The sequence below is a fragment of the Schistocerca cancellata genome, chromosome 2 (assembly GCF_023864275.1).
Source record: "Schistocerca cancellata isolate TAMUIC-IGC-003103 chromosome 2, iqSchCanc2.1, whole genome shotgun sequence".
Classification (NCBI taxonomy): Eukaryota; Metazoa; Arthropoda; class Insecta; order Orthoptera; family Acrididae; genus Schistocerca; species Schistocerca cancellata.
Window position 1 is genome coordinate 910,066,990 of NC_064627.1, and position 21,866 is coordinate 910,088,855.

General features: G+C 38.3%; 1 protein-coding gene across 8 annotated transcripts in view; it reads left to right on the forward strand.

The window, feature by feature from the left end:
• LOC126162846 (choline-phosphate cytidylyltransferase A-like) overlaps positions 1-21,457 on the forward strand; it is a 135,052-nt gene extending 113,595 nt beyond the window's left edge. For 6 of the 8 annotated variants that reach the window (XM_049919611.1, XM_049919615.1, XM_049919609.1 and 3 more), the window contains 2 exons: positions 18,387-18,505; positions 20,958-21,457. In XM_049919611.1, the coding sequence (XP_049775568.1) occupies positions 18,387-18,505; positions 20,958-21,102 (264 nt within the window). In that variant the 3' untranslated portion in view covers positions 21,103-21,457. The remainder of the gene's footprint in view (positions 1-18,386; positions 18,506-20,957) is intronic. The other 2 variants (XM_049919610.1, XM_049919614.1) reach the window with 1 other exon arrangement.
• Positions 21,458-21,866: the final 409 nt, after the last annotated feature.

Consider the following 21,866-nt stretch of genomic DNA (forward strand, 5'->3'; position numbering starts at 1 on the left):
CACTATTCAAGATTAAATCTAACTTTGGCACAGAAAGGGGTGAATTATACTGGCACTAAAGTCTTTGGTCACTTACCAAATAGTATCAAAAGTCTGACAGATAACCAACAAGTATTTAAGAAGAAATTAAAAGAATTTCTGAATGACAACTCCTTCTACTCCATAGAGGAATTTTTAGATAGAAATTAAGAAAAAATTTTTTTTAAAAAATAAAAAAATAATAATAAAAAGTAAAGAAAAATAAAAAAACACACAAAAAATAAAGTTGTTATATTAACTTAAGTATGTTGTTAAATTAACCTAATTATGTCATGTATTGGAAAATTCGACTCGTTCCACATCATTACGAAATATCGTATTCATGATCCATGGAACTAGTATTAATCTAATCTAATCTAATCTAATCTAATCTGCATTTGTCAGTCAGGTGGCGACACTTTGTAGATGTCTCATGCCGCATAATGTTGGAAGTTGGTGCGGTCAGCAGATTCAGATGTCAGTGGCTCTGACCTCAATTGCTGTAACTGCTGGGAAGGCATCATCTGATGTTTATTGCAGTGGTCTATTAATTTTGTGACCCTGGACAGTGGACAGCCTCTTGACTTCATCTGTATTCTTCTTGCTTCGCTCCTGCTGTACACTAAAAATGACAGCTCTCCATGTACACTGTATCAGATATACCTTGAAAGCTCAAGCCAGTCATCCTAAGATGGGGCGTGCTAGTTCTCCAAGGAGAAAATCTTATGTTTCGTATTCGAAGGCACCTTACTTCTTAGTAAAGGTACTCAGCAATTTATCGAAGCCTGGGCCCCACGTCTAGCATCGGTTTATATGTCGTGGGTTGCAACATACTTAGAAGCTCAAGCTCAGATCAGAAGTGACACAGAATTTGAGGTCACCTGTTTCTTGGTCCATAAGTGGCTGCGTGCAGGAGTGAGCTGGTGTGGGGTCAGTCTGAGATTTTTCAACCAATCAGTTACCAGAACAAATGGTCACTGTGGTCTGTAACTTCATTAAGATTCAGATATACGCAGTACTGTATGGTACTACAGACCACGAACCGTGGAATTGTGCTCTAATTGAACCCTTTGGTTCAAGTACTCATCACAATGAAAGGGACTTAAGACACAGGTACATAGAGACAAATGTATGATGGAAACCATTAATACTAGTCCAGAGGTGGTATATACAGGCAAGCTTTGCAAGATATCCGTAGTGTGCAAGCTTAATTGAATATGATGCTTACTTGCATAGTATCTGCTGCAGGCTTGTTTATCCAAGAATGGCTGGGACTCTTCTCTATCTGGGACTCCTCTGTTCAGTGGAACTCTGCCTTGCTTGACGTTTGAGGGCTTCTGTATGTGGCATTTGAGGCTGTTTGCTTAAAGATGTTACATGACTGTGCTGCTTTTTTATATCCAATTCACAATCAGTAAATGTGAAATCGGCAGTTCCCCAATATGTGTGACCTCTTAATGAACTGACAAAAGTGGCTTACACTGTACATCTCTGCCTAAGTTACAAGCCTTATAGCAAATATTCATACTTAGTTGATTTCTTTTTTCTTTTTCTTTTTTTTTTTCTGGCAACGCCCTCATGATTCAGTCATTACAACAATGAGAAACAGAATACTTCGTAATAAAGCACTAGCAGAGGGACATGTTCAGGACAGAGAAACACAAGAACTGTAAGAAATTGGACACAAGAAGAGAAGGAATGAAATTCTTGAAGAATAGAAGTAGTATGGACCTAAAGGAAACCGCAGCTGAAAAAAAAAAGGAGAAACAATGTTGATTTATTGTACCCTCTAAAAGGGCTAGGGAAACATGTATTGAGACCTGCCAATTGTTTTTGTGGAGGATTTTGTAATCTTCTCTTCTGGCTCTTATCTTTCTTCCATTGGCTCCCAAAGACAAATGATGCAGATAAATTTTGAAGATTTGTTTTAGAAGCCACGGGTTTTTGGTTTTCCATTGAGATAATTAGTGTGTGTGTGTGTGTGTGTGTGTGTGTGTGTGTGTGTGTGTGTGTGTGTAGGGGGGGGGTGTCAGTGTGTGCGTGCTAGTTTCAACCATAGACATGTTTTTAGTATACTGACATTGCTACTGTGGGACACACTCTTAGTTTTAAGGAATCGGTAAGATTTCTTAACATTGTATTTGGTGCAAAGCTTTGCTGCTTATGTGTCTAAAAAGACCTTAAAACGAGAATTGTGAAGGCTGTAAACAACTTGATATTTATAAGCTAGATGATATGGAGTACATACAGGTCTCCCCACATATTGTTTTCCAAATCCTTCATTAGATACTGGTTGTATTAAGACTATACAATGTATAGATCAGTAAGATCTTATCTAAGAATGTTAATGTGTCCACAACGTGGGTATTAGGCGAGTTACTGGCACCTAAAGAACAAGTTCCACACATAGTGTATGCACAGAAGTTGGTGAACTATCACTTTCTACATGAGTGCTTGTTTCTTACGGTGCAACATGTTTATAATGCAATGTAATTTCCCCAGTTTTCAGTATGTATTCTCATTGTCCAAACATAATTTGGATATGCCTGCTTAAATCATAGATTGACAGTGGGATCTGGGCAAAGGTACACCTCAAAAATTTAGATGCAGTCAAACAATGGAAATTCCATGATGGAATAACAAGAATATTAAAATGCTAGATTGCTACTGCGTTGAGTTGCAGACAGACAAAATGGAAAAGAATACAAGAAATATATCAGCTTTTGGACAAAGTCCTTCCTCAGTGATAGGACACTCGCACATATTCACACAAATACAACTCACATACAAATGACCACTGTCTCTTAGTGTCAAGGCCTCACATTTTTCTGCAGATATGGTGGAAAATTGACAGAGGCTGATTTGAGGGCAATAGAGGTGGATCATCGTTGGATTTAGGAGTAAACCGAGTTGGTCAGGTTTCAGTATTGACTTTGGATTGAGTCTAATTTGTAGGGTTATTGACAAAAAAGTGTTTTCACTGTAGGGATCAGGAGGAGAGAAGATCTTTAACAAGCCCAGCGTGACTGAATATGGGGCAAAAGATTAGGACCTTTGGAAATGGCTGATGCTTCTGTGGGACCGAGGCTTTTGGAGGACAGGTACATGACTGTGTTGCAGGTCAGTTTAGGTTCTGGGTTCTGTAGGGGGCAGCAGGGAGTTCTGAGGGTATGGTGAATGTAGTAGTTCTGCTAGGTAGATTTGGAGATAATGAGGGGATGCAAGGAAGATTTGATGGAGGCTTTTGTAGTGGTGATGAGTAGTGGTGGTCAAAGGCAGGAGTATGAGGTGAATGGATTATACTTTTTTGGAGGGGAGGAGGGAGCAGGGGCATTGTGCATGCTACTCTAGTTCCTGGAATGCAAGGGTTTCAACCTGGGAGATGGTATGCAGAAGAAATTTAGGTGTGGTAGATATAAATGTCCAAATCCAAGAGTGAAATAAATATCCCTCATGGCTATTAGTAAGCCCAGGGCTATATTTGCATTTGACACAGAATCCCTGATTCAATTTCAAACAAGTGTTTTATGAATCTTTGAATGACTACTGTAACTTTAAGTTTGCTTACACTGATTATACCAAGTAATTGAAGGCATTTGACTGCTTGGCTATTTTCAGTGACAGTGTTCTTATTGCTTGTCTGCCAAATCAATTTTTAGATTTTGTTGTAGAGCTTTTTGTCATTTTTAAACATGTGGTGTGAATTAGAAGAGATCAGTGCAAGGACTTCCTCATATGCTTAAATTCCCGTAGCACCCATCAGAGGATTCAACAATGATATCCAGTGAACTGAATGGTTCAGAAAATCGTTTAGCCTCCTCCTTTTACAATTTCAAGGGAAATAGGTATCACTGATTTGGGTACCATGGCACATGGTTATTCATAGGAATGAGCAAGTTGACAATGCAACCAGGAATACTTGTAAGGGACATGTGGGGACACAGTGAATCATGCACTAAATGCTATCTTCTAACACCACAAAAGAAAAATTATGCATCAGTGGAAGAATACATGGCTGGAGATACAAAGCAACACACTGTACCAGACACTGTGGCAGACATAATTCCAGTCGCTCAGATAGGAAGTGGCACTAACAAAACCAAGAATAGGACACTGCTGTATGATGTACAGCTGTCTCTGATGTGGAGAAGCAGCCCTGGTTCATGGTGCATGTGACATGCCAGTTAGTGTGCCACATCTTGACTGACTGTGTACTGTATTCAGTGAAAAGAACAGAAATTTTCCTGAACAGTAACCTACCAATCATTTAACGACTCAATAAGTTGTGTGTACAAATAGTTTTAAAGTTTTGCATGTTATCTGGTCTCCTACCCGAACTATCAGGTACAGCAAGAAATTTTTTGTGCACCTCAGTGCAGATTACTAATTGATTCCTCTCAATGAGGAACCATCCATATTCCTTAGTAAATTGTTGTACACTTTGACTCTTTTTACATTTCCTTTTGTAAGAGTTTCCAAAAAGTTCTACTGTACACATATTTACTATATTATAACCATAATTACATGAATTGCAAAAATAGTATGAGCTCTTATAATCCGGATGCCATCTGCTGTAAATTAAAATCATTTTATCAATCATCCAGTAGCACATATTCCATTATACAGTAAGAAGCTACATTCTGGAACACATTGTGGCTAAGTCCATCACCTAGGAATCTAAAGTCATCAGTTGTTCTTGAGACTGCTAATTGGTGTGTGTGTGTGTGTGTGTGTGTGTGTGTGTGTGTAGGGTGGAGGGTAGTACAGTAATTGCTATTTGATTTGGACATATACTATTCTTTTGACTTTGCTTATCTGAACAACATATTGACCTATAAGTGAGAGGAAAATATAAAATTATAAATACACCAAATAGCTAGCCACTGCTTAGGTTCAGGAGGTGAAATTCCAGTGCTGCAGATACTTCTGTTTAAATGTGAAAGCACTAATCCCAGCTTTTCTAACTATTACTACCCTCTTCAGAAAGGAAGTAGGTTAGAAAGGGACAGCAGATCACTCAGATCCCAGGATGAGAGGGACTCACGTGCCTTATGGACATCCTCACAACAAATGGGCGCCCTGTCCTCCTTGGGTCTGAGTGTCCTGCTGCTCCTTTCTAACCCTCCCCAACCTACCCTTTTACCTGTCCCAATCTACCCTCTTAACTATCTGTGAAGGAAGTAATAGTTCCAGAAGATGGGATTAGACTGTGTAATCTGGAATTGTGTTTCTGCAGCTGTCTGCCTGTTGTCATGTTGATGGAATTGTGACATATTTTTGTTTCTGGTAATGTGAGCTATATTTCCACAAGTGTGTTATTTTTTGTATGGAGTGATCATGTATATAAAAAGTTCTAGCTATAAACTGCTATCAGAATTGACAATAGCCAGGTTCTGTAGCTGTATAGAAAGACATTATTCAGAGTGAAGTGCAGATCTAAAATATAACTTAATTGCTTTAAATAATATGCTGAAAGGTTGAGAAGTCACAAACATGCAACTATTTTTTGTACTAATATGTCAGATATTTCTTTATAGATGTGGGTTTTGTGGTTCACGCATTTGTGAGGATGCCACCATGTGAGGCAGAGTGATATGCTTGGTTTGTTACAGTGGCATTGTTTGTAATTGACACAAAGTTTTCATTTTGTGTATTGCATTAAATTCTGTTCAGTGTATTATTTTTCTCTTTAAGTCTATCCATCCGAACCATGTCTCCATCTTACATTCATTTTCATTACTACTCCAACAGTTAGGTCTTTTCCCCTCCTTGAACCCTTTGTGTTTTATGTTTCTGGTTTCAATGCATATTGTTCTGCCGAACAGTCATGTTTCTGCACAATAAAGATATGCTGATCCCTCTTTAGTGATTCAAACGCCTTCTCCTGTTAATTTATGTGTTTGATATACTTTGAATTTTTTTATTGTCATGTTACAAATGGAGCTTAAAAATGTGGAAAAAATGGGTAATTCTCTTTGTTTTAGGGCTGAACATGTGTAAAATGGTTATCTACAAACAATTAAGGATTTCAACAGTTTTTAAATGTTCACGGATGAAATATGTTTGTTTTCTGCTATCTAAATAATGGTACCAGAAATGAAAGTTAATGGTCTATGATAAATGAAACACTATCCCTCAAATTCTAGCCATACAATAACTCAAACAATGGAAAATCCAGGATGGAATGCAACAATATTATGAAAAGCATAGTTACCACTCACTATTTAGGAAAGATGCTGCATCACAGTGGCACAACAAAAAGACTGTCCGAAAGTTACCTTCAGCCAACAAGGTCAAACACACACACACACACACACACACACACACACACACACACACACACACACATATGACCATAGTCTCTGGCAGCTGAAGCTGTGGCTCAGCATCTCTACTATATGGTGAGCAGCAACCATCCTTTCCATAATATTGTGACTAGCCTTATAACAACATAGATAACCTAGTAAAAATCACAGTTCATGATGTTTTCTACTTGGCAGTACCTCTCATTTATGATCAGAGTGCTAGCTTATTTTAGTTGTGCACACTCCCTATTGTACTGCAGAATTATCTCCTGGGACAGTGCAGCTAAAATGAACAAAGTATTCATTCAGCAATGCTGCTTGTAGAAGATACACATCTTGCAGAGCCCCCTTCAAAGATCCTTTAAGCTGCTGCTTTCATGAGTGAATTAAGTTGCCTTACAATTCTTCCAAAGAATCTCTATATGCCGTCTGTAATAATTTTGTAGTCACAAGGATGTGGAATCCTAGGCCTCCTTGCTCCATCCTTGTATTTGGCATATTGTTCCAGGTACTACAGTATGAGAGTGTCACATGATGATTTATGGATTTTACTGTTCCCAGTGGTTGCTTGCCAGTGGTGTAATCAAACAACAGTGGATCTTTCAGCATATTTTTATGCAATGCAAGATCAAAACTTAGCATGTTTCATCCAATAAATTTGAAAAATTTACTTTGAAATTCATTGAAAATTTTTCATTGTTTCCCTTGCATAAATTTTGGTTTCATTTAGCTACTTTTTGTCAACAAAACTTTTTACTGAAATCTCTGATGAAGCTCTGTTGGCTGTTGTAGCAACTTTCTAACACAACTATTGAGCCACCGAGGGTCTCTTCCAAAATCCTGCCCAGTATCCAAGTCTAAAGAGTATTGGACAATACTTACAAATTTTATCTGTATGTCCTTCACAATGTTTTCCTCAGCAGTGAATAGTTGAGTGACTCTGCAGATAACTGACAGTCTGTTTCTTGTCACACTTGATAAACAAAAATATTTTGCTCTTTTTCTCAACTTTCCTTTTGACTCCTGTGGTCATTGATGCTGTAACAGCCTTTTGGTCACTTATTCCCTCATCTAGGTAAACTGAAATGAAAAGTTCATATCTGTTCATCACTAGTTAAAAAGTTATTCCCTTTAGCTGCTATTGATAATTATCAGAAAAGATGTTAGGAACAATCGCTCACACATTCTACTTTCAGGCACCTGTTTTAATAATTTGACTCTCCAGTTCTGTAGCTTGCAAGTTGAAGTCTCTTCCTATTACCATAGCGTGATCAGATAAATTGCCTTTGATATTCTCCAAGTTTCACCCAAAGCTTTCTGTGAATTCAGCTCCTTTGACGATGGTATATGAAAACATCAGATTACCAAATGTAAACCATTTGCAATGCTTGTCTTCAATCAGATTATTTTGTATTGCCAATCTGTAAAAACCTGGACAAATATTATCAGATTCTGTACAGTTGTAAATCACCATCAAAGCAATCATTTGCAGTTGAGTAGGTTTCTCTTCCTATCATCTGTGACTCTGGAGGTGAGTACTCATCTGTGAATCTTGAGATGAGTGTACAATCCAATGTGAGAGGCAAACAGTTTGCCACAATGATGACATGGTGTCCCAGGTGAAGAAGCTTCAATCTTTCCAGTTCATGTCATCAGTTCCTTTTCTTTTTGATGCTTCCTGTTATCAGTCACTGTTCATTGGCTGTTTAGTCAAAACAAAGTGTCTGATGATAGCCTAATGATCCCAGAGCGAATGTTCAAGGTCTGAGGTCTCACAGTTATTAATACTAATTATACAACTTCATGACAGCCTTATTTGCATCTTTAAATTGTCTCCTCTGACCTCCCACACAGTGTTTGCTCATTGTTAACTCAGAGTACAGTGCTTGCTTGGGAATGCAATTATTGGGCATGTGCTCTACATGCACAGTTCATCGTAACTGGCATCCTAAGACATTCGCTTCTGTACTGGTTGTCTGTGCCTCTTCTAGGATGTTGACATATTTTTGCATCTATCTTGCAGTGTTTTATGCAGAGTCCTCAAGCATTGCTGGTGATGTCCCAGCTTTTTAAGATGCTGTCTGTAATGTGTGTAGGATTCAGATCCATTAAACAGTGTGGGAATTACAATTGAATTGTATGCAAGGATCTTTGTTGCAACATTGAATCATGATTGTCAAATACTCGAGATTTTAGTCTGGCAAAGGATGATTCAGCATGTTTAATTCTATATTGAATTTCTGAATTGATATTTGCACTTGTTGAGGAGATGGTGTCAGAGTAACGAAATGTGTTAGCTATTTAAAAGGTCACTCCATTTATGGTGATAGTGATATTTCTTTGTCCACCTCTAGGTGCTGTTTGGTAAAAGATCCATGTTTGGTATTCAGTTTGAAATCAGTTTTTTTGTATGCTGTGGAAAAGGCATTCAGGATTAACCATGGTTCTTCTGACTGAGCTACAAATGCTTTATCATCGACATTCTGCAACTCAGCTAATGTTCCAGAAAATATTGCAATAATTGCTTTTAAACAGGTCAAATTAAACAGTTTTCCATCCATCCTGTAAGTTAACTTTTTTCCTGGAGTTAGATCATCTTTGAATAGCTGCATGACAGTGGCAACATACGAGGAAAACATGTGAGGGCAATCACATACTATTGCTCAACACCAGTGTTGATATGGAACGGGTCCCCAGCTAAAATCCTCCATAAAGCTTCACAGTTTTTTTTTTTTTTTTTTTTTTAATTTGAATCAAATGCCTTAGTGAGATCAATAAAGGCAGTTTAGAGGTCTGTTTTGTCCTCTGCATTTTTTTCCTGAAGTTAATGAGTAGTGAATGTCATTTCTGTGCTTCCTCTGCAAGCCCTAAAGCCACACTGGCTTTCTGGTAGTAATTGCTCCTCTAAGGGCATAGCACAATTCTCCAAGCTACACAGCAATAATCTTCCACGGTACTTATTGCAGTCTATGTAATTTCTTTTCTTAAATATGGGAGCTATCAAACTATCTGAAATCAGGAAGTGTTTCTTCAGTGTTCTGAATTTTAACAATCATTTCAGGTATGTGTTTTGAGGGGTTCCCCGCCATAATGCCATTGGTGTTTTGTCTATCTTGTGATGTATATTTGAATTAATTGGAATCTATTTGTTGTCAGTCTGCCTTCTTTTCCTAGTGCAGTGTGTGCATCATGACACTGATAAGTGAATCTAAACCTTGTCGTGAACACTTTCTGCCATTAGCTAATACTTCACTAACAATTTCTCTTTCTTATTAGGGAGGATGAATTTTCCCCTTTGTAATTAATGTGGCCGATTTATTCTTTCCCCCAGTTCGTCGCTGCACCTGTGGAATGGGCCCCTCTAATAAATGTTCATATGCTGCATGTACTCAGCTACCTGAGTAGCTGCTTCCTATGTGCAACACCTTGCTGACCTTTCAGTCAATGGAGGAAACCAGTAGAGTTCTCATTTACCAAACATTTTGAAACATATGTAACAAGGAATTACTTTTTATCTTGTTACGAGAAATGCTTTACATCTCAGTTACTTTATAACACATTTACCTAATAAGTAATGGGGTTAGGCAACATTAATGCTTGGGATGTGGTCTATCTCTTAGACTCTGAAGTCCTTATACTGCTGTCTCTCTTAACTGTGCCCTGCACGTGAGACTCTCCAGTTTTGTATTTTGTTGCAGATCCTTTGTCCATACTCTTCCACTGGAGTACTCATGGTCTATTTTGAACTCTTCATTCACATTTTCCATTCCCTTTATGTTCCATATCTTCCATCCATTGAATCTGTTTATGTGGAAAGTTTATAGTCTGCCTGTTAGGTCCATCTCACTTCCTACCCGATTACCAGTGTTTAATGTGATACAAAGACCAGTTTTGTCATAGCAACTCCTCTTACAATGTTAAAACTTCTATTACATGAAATTCTTTTATTTTATTTTCCAGTCTCAGAATATGCAGTTGATATCAGAATTAATTTTAACTTCCTAAAAAAAGTCATCATCAAGCGACAGTTGAAAAAAGGAGGATCTTTAGTAAAATACTAAGAAATTAAATTACAAACTCAACTCTTTGTATAAACCTATACACACTTAAATGCATTGCTTATATACTGAAAAGACAATGTCTTCCACCTTTGATTGTAGTTTTGTTTTCCAGTATTGGCAAGTTTTGTCTGTTATGTCTTTTTTAAGTGCTAGATGATGTCGGTGGGTACAAGCCACAAAGCGCTCCAACCATCAGCTGGTAAACAAAAAAACTTACGAAACACTTCAAAAGTACTCTGTGTGCTGATATGATAAGAACAACAACTTAAGGTGTTGCCAATGTTATTACAAGTAAGACAATTGCTGATGCTGTGACAGTTTATTTTGTTGCAGTTAACTCACAATGGCCAGTGTTCTCATTTCAACTATTACTTTTAAAGTGGGGTTCCTGTCTGAAGAAAAGTAAATGCTACTCTCTAGTATTACCATAACATGAAATACGATGAGACTAGTATTGTGGTGCAAATTCGTAATTTCTTAGACGAATGCAATTAAGGTTAAATCAAGGACACCATCAAAGTAAATATGTTGGAAAACCTTGTAAGCAGGGACAGAGGTTCAGTTTACGGAATTTATTAAGATCTCACGGGCCATATCATCCATCAGAGCTGGAAAACACTGATAGAAAGTGGAAAACACTGATAGAAAGTGTGTCCTACAGAATCATGGTGCAGTCACCAAAAAACAAACAAGCACAAGCGGGTACAAAGATTCGAACTTGGCTATAAATAGTGGTGCATCATCAACCACACTATACAGTCTGGTTAGAGTTAAGGCAGTGAGTACTCGACATAATAACGTATTTTGTCCTGATTGGTGCAACTGAAGGCAAGATGCCTTAAAAATACTGATGTTGTTGTTGTTGTTGTTGTTGTTGTGGTCTTCAGTCCTGAGACTAGCTTGATGCAGCTCTCCATGCTACCCTATCCTGTGCAAGCCTCATCATCTCCCAGTACTTACTGCAACCCACATCCTTCTGAATCTGCTTAGTGTATTCATCTCTTGGTCTCCCTCTACGATTTTTACCCTCCACGCTGCCCTCCAATGCTAAATTTGTGATCCCTTGATGCCTCAGAACATGTCCTACTAACCGGTCCCTTCTTTTTGTCAAGTTGTGCCACATACTCCTCCCCAATTCTATTCAATACTTCATCATTAGTTATGTGATCTACCCATCTAATCTTCAGCATTCTCCTGTAGCACCACATTTCAAAAGCTTCTATTCTCTTCTTGTCCAAACTACTTATCGTCCATGTTTCACTTCCATACATGGCTACACTCCATACAAATACTTTCAGAAATGACTTCCTGACACTTAAATCTATACTCGATGTTAACAAATTTCTCTTCTTCAGAAACGCTTTCCTTGCCATTGCCAGCCTACATTCGATATCCTCTCTACTTTGACCATCATTAGTTATTTTGCTCCCCAAATAGCAAAACTCCTTTACTACTTTAAGTGTCTCATTTTCTAATCTAATTCCCTCAGCATCACCCGACTTAATTAGACTACATTCCATTATCCTCGTTTTGCTTTTGTCGATGTTCATCTTATATCTTGCTTTCAAGACACTGTCCATTCCGTTAAACTGCTCCTCCAAGTCCTTTGCTGTCTCTGACAGAATTTCAATGTCATCGGCGAACCTCAACGTTTTTATTTCTTCTCCATGGACTTTAATACCTACTCTGAATTTTTCTTTTGTTTCCTTTACTGCTTGCTCAATATACAGATTGAATAACATCGGGGAGAGGCTACAGCCCTGTCTCACTCCCTTCCCAACCACTGCTTCCCTTTTATGCCTCTCGACTCTTATAACTGCCATCTGGTTTCTGTACAAATTGTAAATAGCCTTTTGCTCCCTGTATTTTACCCCTGCCACCTTTAGAATTTGAAAGAGAGTATTCCAGTCAACATTGTCAAAAGCTTTCTCTAAGTCTACAAATGCTATAAGCGTAGGTTTGCCTTTCCTTAATCTTTCTTCTAAGATAAATCGTAGGATCAGTATTGCCTCACGTGTTCCAAAATTTCTACGGAATCCAAACTGATCTTCCCCGAGGTCGGCTTCTACCAGTTTTTCCATTCGTCTGAAAAGAATTCACGTTAGTATTTTGCAGCTGTGACTTATTAAACTGATAGTTGGGTAATATTCACATCTGTCAACACCTGCTTTCTTTGGGATTGGAATTATTATATTATTCTTGAAGTCTGAGGGTATTTCACCTGTCTCATTCATCTTGCTCACTAGATCGTAGAGTTTTGTCAGGACTGGCTCTCCCAAGGCCATCAGTAGTTCTAATGGAATGTTGTCTACTCCCGGGGCCTTGTTTCGACTCAGGTCTTTCAGTGCTCTGTCAAACTCTTCACGCAGTATTGTATCTCCCATTTCATCTTCATCTAAATCCTCTTCCATTTCCATAATATTGTCCTCAAGTACATCGCCCTTGTATAGACCCTCTATATACTCCTTCCACCTTTCTCCTTTCCCTTTTAGAAATGGGTTTCCATCTGAGCTCTTGATATTCATACAAGTGGTTCTCTGTTCTCCAAAGGTCTCTTTAATTTTCCTGTAGGCAGTATCTATCTTACCCCTAGTGAGATAAGCCTCTACATCCTTACATTTGTCCTCTAGCCATCCCTGCTTAGCCATTTTGTACTTCCTGTCGATCTCATTTTTGAGACGTCTGTATTCCTTTTTGCCTGCTTCATTTACTGCATTTTTATATTTTATATTAGCCCACCCAAAAGTCCAACACTCTTGATGTTATGGGCATGCTTTCTCAATGTTCCTACCTGCATTCTTTTGATTTCTGTTTGTCTGGCCTTCTCCATTCAAGTATTGGGTAGTAGATGGTGTAGGCATTCTGGAAAAAATAATATTTCTTGCTTTTCTTCAGTTTTCACTGCACTAAATTTTTGCCATGCCAGCTAAGCTGCTTCAACATAGTCAGATGTGGTTTGACCGATGACAAAACTGTTTGTCAGGTACCTTGTGATATTGAAGAAAGCATGATTTTTCAGAAGGATAATGCCTAAGAATCACACAGGAGATGTCAACCCTCTGCGAGGATGTTGCAGTAAGCCAATATCTCAAACTGTGATCACATGCTGCAGAATGCTCCAGTCTATCAACCAAAAACATTTCCTTGAAAAGACAGAGAGAGATCTACAGCAGAGCCAGAAACAAAAATAATTGTAGTGCACTTTCAGTGGGGCAAGAAAATAATTGGAAAAGTGTAGCATAGAGATACAAGCTACAGGTGTAGTGAATGTGGAGTAACAACTTTGGAAATTACCATGTTTTAAAATGTATCTCGCAAAACCGAAATCGTTATCCTGAAAGATCCCAAAAGAGGTTATTGTATATGAGATAAACTGTACGGTTCATTATTACCAATCAACCCACTGAAATATCAATCGTGAAGTTACTGTGATTGAAGCACTGCTGTGCTACATGCTGTGCATTGTTCACCATGGCGTAGTGGTTGTATTTTATGGCTGGTGATCTGCAAGTTGTCGGTTCAATTCCCTCCTCCTCCAATTATTAATGATTTATTATTAGAGGTTTCTGAAAGGTTCTGGGGCTTCATTATTCACTTCATATCGTAATTCGCTAGAACATTTCTATATTTGGACAAATAGGAACAGGCTTTGCTGAGGCAGGCATTTTAGTTCGATCATTTCTTCCATGTGTACTTAAGGAACTTACGTTCATGTTGATAACCCTGCTCTCATAACTGGTGCTTGATTCCAGGTTCTGTGTGTCATAGTTTGTTGGAGACGCTAAGTATTTCAGGTAATGGCATAGTCTTAGCTCCAATAAACCTTGCAGATGCCACCACGTTCATGGGCAGGAACCAGAATACTAAAGTACATTATACCTGTGGTCTACATTGGCTGACAATTTTGTATCCATTGGTACTTTGACAGTGTTTGGCAAAATGGCTAAAGGTATTCAATTGTGTTGCTAAATACAGTATCCTCCTTCATCCCTGCTCCAGTCCTGCTCCAACCCCTTGCCTCACAGCTCATATTCCTGCAGTATGCCTAGATGCAAGACCTGTCCCATACATCCTCCCACAACCACGTACTCCAGTCCAGTCACAAGCGTTTCCTATCCCATCAATGGGAGGGCTACCTGTGCAAGCAGTCATGTGATCTATAGACTACCCTTCAACCTCTGTGCATTTTTCTATGGGGGCATGATACCCATTGAGCTATCATTCCCTACGAATGATCACCAACAGACAGCTGGGCCACCCAGTTACTGAACATGTTGCCCAACATGATATTCTTCACGTTAATGACTGCATCGCAGTCTGTGCCATCTGGATTCTTCCCACCAACACCTGATTTTCTGAATTACTTAGGTGTCCATCACATACCTATCCTCTTCCCTACTCCTTGTCCAGCACTACATAGCCTTCTGTTCCACCAAAAGACCCACTAGTCTTTTTCCCCTTCTCTACTTCTTTCCTTTTTCTGACCCCTGTCCCCGTGCACAACTCCTCAAACTTCCCAACTGCACCTAGTAGCCCTACCCTGTCCCCACCATGTCCTTGCATGCTCCCACAAGCAGCACTATACCTCCCTGCACCCTAACCTGCTATCTTTTCATCCTTTCCCCTTCCCATTCCCTCCCTCTCCTTATCCCAACCACCCACTGGTTACTTCTCCCACCAGGCACAATTGCCGCATGCAATCCGACCCAGTGGTCAGAAACAGTAGGTGTGTGTGTGTGTGTGTGTGTGTGTGTGTGTGTGTGTGTGTTTGTAGAATTTTGACCGAAGCTCAAATGTGTAGCAATCTTTTCGTTGTGCCTGTCTGTAACTCAACATCTCCTCTATATGGTGATTAGCGGTCTATCCTTTTGATAATATTTCCATTACTCCATCCTGGATTTTTCATTATTTGTTCTTCATAATCAGTTCCTTATGATGGAGACAATAGCAGTGTGAGAACTGATTTCCACTCCGGGCTGCAACTTCTGCTATGTCCATACCCTGCAAGCCACCATACGGCTCATGGCTAGCAGTGTTGTTCAATTTAAATTTTGCAGCTATTTCCTCCTTTACATCTACATCTACATCCATACTCCGCAAGCCACCTGACGGTGTGTGGCGGAGGGTACCTTCAGTACCTTTATCGGTTCTCCCTTCTATTCCAGTCTCGTATTGTTCGTGGAAAGATGGATTGTCGGTATGCCTCTGTGTGGGCTCTAATCTCTCTGATTTTATCCTCATGGTCTTTTCGCGAGATATACGTAGGAGGGAGCAATATACTGCTTGACTCTTCGGTGAAGGTATGTTCTCGAAACTTTGACAAAAGCCCGTACCGAGCTACTGAGCGTCTCTCCTGCAGAGTGTTCCACTGGAGTTTATCTATCATCTCCGTAACGCTTTCGCGATTACTAAATGATCCTGTAACGAAGCGCGCTGCTCTCCGTTGGATCTTCTCTATGTCTTGTATCAACCCTATCTGGTACGGATCCCACACTGCTGAGCAGTATTCAAGCAGTGGGCGAACAAGCGTACTGTAACCTGCTTCCTTTGTTTTCGGATTGCATTTCCTTAGGATTCTTCCAATGAATCTCAGTCTGGCATCTGCTTTACCGACGATCAACATTATATGATCATTCCATTTTAAATCACTCCTAATGCGTACTCCCAGATAATTTATGGTATTAACTGCTTCCAGTTGCTGACCTGCTATTTTGTAGCTAAATGATAAAGGATCTATCTTTCTGTGTATTCGCAGCACATTACACTTGTAATGTTTTTTGTTTTTCAGTAAGATGCTAGAGGCAGAGCGGGAATGTGGTAGAACCTTTTGTATGTAGAATTCAACCTGGTGTCATAGTTCACACTTTATTATATGCTTCTCCTTTAAAAACAGAAATAGTGTTTTGAATTTTTGGACTTTTTGATAAGCCTTTAGGAATCTTCAGTTGGTCATTTGTGCCCACAGAAGCTACTGGCTTCAAAATTTAGATGCATTCTTTCATATGTTTAAGTAAAGATTTTTAATGTAGCCTTAACTGAATTTTCCATCAGTGCTTGACAGAACTTGATAACAATGCTTCCCCTCCTCTGATAGAATATATTATAGATAAATTGCAGCCTGTCTGACATTCGCAGCTAAGATGAAACCCTTTATGTTCCATTCCAACAAAAATGTAATTTTACTTCTATCTACAATTCAGAGCATATCTCAAGATTTCCATTATTTTTGCTTCTCTGGAGAGCTTCTCATACCTGTCAGTACAAGTTACTGCCACTTGATGCTTGCAATTTTACACGTCAGTTACTGTCATCTCAGTAAATAAAATGTTTGAATGCAACGCGTTCTGCAGTAAACACATCTTTTACTTATAAACATATTGTGATCTGTAAATATTGTTCTTAATTTTGTAAAGTGTTCTCTGTCGATACTATTTCTACTGAATTTCCTTTTGGTGGCCACCTATCTCCTGTGATGAAGTCACTTGTTTCTGGTCTTGAATCTGTCGTAATGATTTTACCCATTAAAATACAGTTATTATGCTATTGATCATCACTTCTTAACTGCAGCTTCAAAGCAGATTTGTTGCTAAGAAATGAAAACCCATGTGTACTTATCATAACAGTTAATGTTTGTTGAGGAGCATTTACATTTAATGCTTGTTTAACTTACAGGGCTCAGTATTTTAAATCAGACAATTGTTGATTTGTTGGGAATGTTTTACAACAGTTTTTCACTTTTTCGATCAGTGACGTAGTTTCCAAACTGAATTTTCACTTTGCAGTGGAATGTGTGCTGATTTAAAACTTCCTGACAGATTAAAACTGTATGCCAGACTGGGACTCGAACCTCAGACCTTTGCCTATCATGGGCAAGTGCTCTACTGACTGAGCTAACCAAGTGTGATTCATGGCCCACCCTCACAGCTTTACTTCCACCAGTACCTGATTACCTACCTTCCAGACATCACAGAACTTTCTCTTCATACCTTGTAGGACTAGGACTCCTGTGGAGTGTATTGTGGAGACATGGCTTCATTTGCAGTTTTCAGTTGCTGTGAATTGTGTTATACTTTGATAGAAAATCTAGGCTTGAATGTAAGTACTTAAATGAAGCAAATAATGGAAAAGTAAAAATAGCATTGGAGTGCTTTTGTTAAACTTAGCAGCTTTTTCATAACTAAACTTCATATATGTGTGAAAAGGCAAGTTTACAACCTGTGTGTTACCAGCTTATGGTTTTTGGCAGTGTGTCACTGACTTTTTGCATTAAAAGTATTTGAAAACTGACAGGTGCTCAATGATCAATTGAAAGATGCATATGGAGAATTACTGGAAGAGACAGGAAACAAACAAATGGATTGGGGAACAGATGTGAGTGGAAGAAGTGATAATTAATAGACTGAAATTTAGATGGAGCAAGGATTGCTGGATTCCAAAAGATAAGCATTGACATAATGGAAGGTGGATAGATGATGATAGAAACTGGGTAAAATATAGTTGAAGACCACAAGCCCAGAAGGCCTTTATCCAGCAATTAATGTTGGCTGACTAATAAAGATGATGAAATAAGGATAGATGACTACCCATGACCGAACAGAAAAATTAGTTTATGTTTATTTAACAGTCCTTATCTTTTTTCTTCCAAGAAAGTTAAGTATTTTTTAATAGCCACAGTACTGTTTCTAGGTATGTGATCATTTCATTTCCAAGAATTTGAGAGAGAGAGAGAGAGAGAGAGAGAGAGAGAGAGAGAGAGAGAGAGAGAGAGAGAGAGAGAGAGAGAGTTTTCATTAGGAAATTTCAAAATTATTTTTACACTCTACTCATGGAATCATTCATACATTTTGTTCTGAATGAATGATTGGAAGTGCCCCTGCTTAACTTCTCTCCCTAATGTATAGGTGAAATGCTTTTATGAGATATTCGGTGAGGGCACAATTTACATTTATCAAGCATTTCTCCCCTGTGATGCCACAACTGATAAGTTCACTACATTTTACAGTCACAAATATGGAATGAAGGAAAAGGGCGTCTGATGCAAGCTCTATCTCCTCCAGCCAGTCCTCGGCGTGATGGCTCACCCACGTCATCTACCAGCAATGATGTTGATGAAAGCACAAGGTATGCACTAAAACAACAAGCGTATTTACAGTGTCTAGATGGGCTGTTACTGGGGTTATATATGACAGATGTAGTTCCATACGATATTGACTTTCCTGGACGTCTTAGCTGACTGAAAATTGAATTGTTAACTGTGACGTTTTGGCTAAAGTTTAAAGTTATTAAATTTTACAGATAATATTCACTTATATCTTTCCCTTGTTACTATTTTAAATCAAGCCTTGCTATGTACAGTTGTTGATTTGCCAATTGCGACACTTACTTTTTATCAACATCAGATGTTCCAGTTGCTAGTGATATAATTTTATTACAAAATCAATTTTGGTTGTGTAAATAAATTTAACTCTAGCCGACATCACAGTGAACTTGTGCATTTTGTTACATTGTTGGCGTTGGCGTAAATACTTAACATGGAGACCACACAGCAGTCGGATTTTTGTATCAGCCTTTCAAATCAGTCAATGCAACTCCCAAAAAGTCTCCAGAAAATAGACCTAGAAATTTTTCTGAGTGTTTTTGATACCCTAGATAAGATCATTTTTTTATGGATGGTGTGGCTCTTTACTAGAATGCTTGCCTGCCATGTGGGCAACATGGGTCTGATTTCCAGTCATTGTTAACTTTTAAACAAAGGTCATGTTTCTGTGAAGTGTAAAATAAAATTTCATTTGTGAGGTTTTTAATCTAAACAATCTTTCTTCATAAAAGATAGATAATTAAGAATTATATATTCTGATCACAAGAATGTACAGACAATGACAGAAACAACACTTTATTATGTCTAGAAATAACTTGTTACAAGAAGACACTTGACGCGGAGTAACTACACTACTAGTCCGATAATCCTAATCAGAATGTCAACATGTAACTGAGGGTGAGGCTGGACAGTCCCGACTCTGTAAGCTGTTGGCTGGACGGTAGGGTGCACTGAGGAGAGGCTGTGCCCGCATTCTTGATTGGCAACTTCTGTGGCTTGCCTTACAACAGCATGCCTAACTCTTGGGTGTGGAACCGATGTGGGTTACTACGCACTTACAATGGCAACTGGTTTTTTGTGTGTGATGTAATTAGAAATAAGGAAGCATGCATTTTTATTAAAATGACTATTAGGTTCATTGATGATCATATATTTGATGAATTTTATATTTAAATGGTGTTGCCATTCAAACTGAATTTGGGGGGGGGGGGGGGGGGGGGGGGGGCAGGCAAAGATCAGAACAAGACTCGAACCGGCCATCTGGAGTTTACCAGACCGAGCACTACTGACTTTTATTTCCATCTTTATATATTTTATGCATCATGGAAATGCTCATAACATGTTTAAAAATTTGCACCTGCCATAAATGGAACATGGGTCCCCCATATGGTAGACAAACATTCTACCACAGAGCTATGCAGTCCATCATAAATTTGAACTTCCTTTAGGTATTAGACACTTGGGAAACTTCAAAGTTGATTTTTGTGAGAACATTTTAGAGCAGCATTGGCATGCTTTGGGAGACTGATACTCGAGTTCTGAACTTCATTTACCATAAATGCAAGAAACTAAAAAAATCCAATTGCTGTGTAGTCTCCTTTTTAGTATATTTGAAAATTACTTGTAATTGACTTGAAACCAGCTGAGCAAGTGAAACTGCAACATAATTTGCAACTGAAGCATTTGCTTTCAGATAATGTTGTCAGTCATTGTGGAAGAACTCCGGCTCATCAAGGAGTGCCCACCTAACCTCTGTTTGGGAGCAAGAAAATTTTAAATTTTTAATTAATTTATATAAGGAGCAGTGTGACTAACAAAAGGTCATACTAGTTTTACAATATTTATCTTTAAAATTTGTAGTAGTGTTTTATTCTTGCTTAGGCTTAAAAATTTTTCCACAGGCACATTGTAGTGAAACGATGAAGTAAGAAATTATATTTTCATGTATTGTTCTCATCTCTGATTCTCTTGCCTTTATTGTTGACATTGCCCTTATAGGGAATTTATTATTGTTCAAAACTAAAGCTGCAAGTGAATTGCAAGATTTTAAAAACCATGTGTTTGAAAAGTATGGTTTCTACTTACCACATGGAGGAGGTATTGAGTTGCAAACAGGCACAATGAAAAGACAGCTAAACATTTAAGCTTTCAAACAAATTCCTTCTGTTCAAAATCTTAAATGTTTACCAGTCTCATCATATTGCCTGTCTGCGACTCAATGCTTCTGGTATGTGGTGAGTAGCAACCCATCCTTTTCATCTTGTTGTTACTCCATTCTGGAATGCATACTGTTTAAAAATCATTAGTTCTATTCAGGGCCCAGTTGAGAAGTTGGTTGGGCAGTAAAAATAAAGAAGATATTGTGAAGATAGAAACTAAAATTTTCAAACAGTGTCTCATGTTATACTTCTTAATAATTGCTATTTTTTAATGTACTTGTTTGTTTGCAAAACTGAAAATTTATTCTCTTGTTAGCAGCCCCCCACCACCAAAAGCTGGTCGCTATGACTTCTCCCCCAACTCTTCAGCACAACAGTTTGCTGGCAGACCGTCAGGAGACTTCTCTGATGATGATGATGATGATGATGATGATGATGAAGATGAAAGACAGTCAAAATAACAATAAAAAATGTAAATCTTCCATAAGCAGAATCTGTTGGTGCTGAAGCTTAGTGCACTGTAAGCTGATCTTTTATGAAAGGAGTGTTTGACTGTAAATCTCCAAAGTACTGTAATATTGTTTTAATTGTTTTATAGCAAAAAAGAATGTAAATGAGCCATCTGCTGTAAACTATTATATATTTAAAGTCTTTTAAATGTTTTAAGTTTTCAGAAAGGCTGGACTTAGTTACAAGTGGCGATTGTTTTGTTGATATTGTGTCTAGTGTTACCTAAGGAGATCGCTCCTAATTTTTTTTTCTTTTTTTTTTGCTGTAAGCTACAGCATCAAATAAAATTTTGTTTTGTTTGAATAATGACTGTCATGTTTTGTGTGTTGTGATATGCATACTCGATTACAAGCTCCACGGCTTTTGGTTCATCTTTATTCCCAGTCTCCCTCTCCATAAAGTAAATGATTCAACCACAGAAATAATTTCCCGTATGGTGTGTGCGTTTTTGAACTTATCATGACGAAACTCAGATTGAGTAACATCATTGTTACCTTTGAAATTTTTTTGGCGCACATAGGGTCAAAATGAGGGAATCTGTCAAGCACTCTGAACCAGTCTTTCTAAATTAATGAAGAAAAAAGTTGCTAGAGTTCGTGTGTCTGTCTGGCACGCAGTTCTAATCTGCCAGGAAGTTTCAGACAGAAACTTACAGAAACTGATTTGTTAAAGAGTGTATGAAATTTCATTCCATGGACTATTCAAGTTGAGGTAC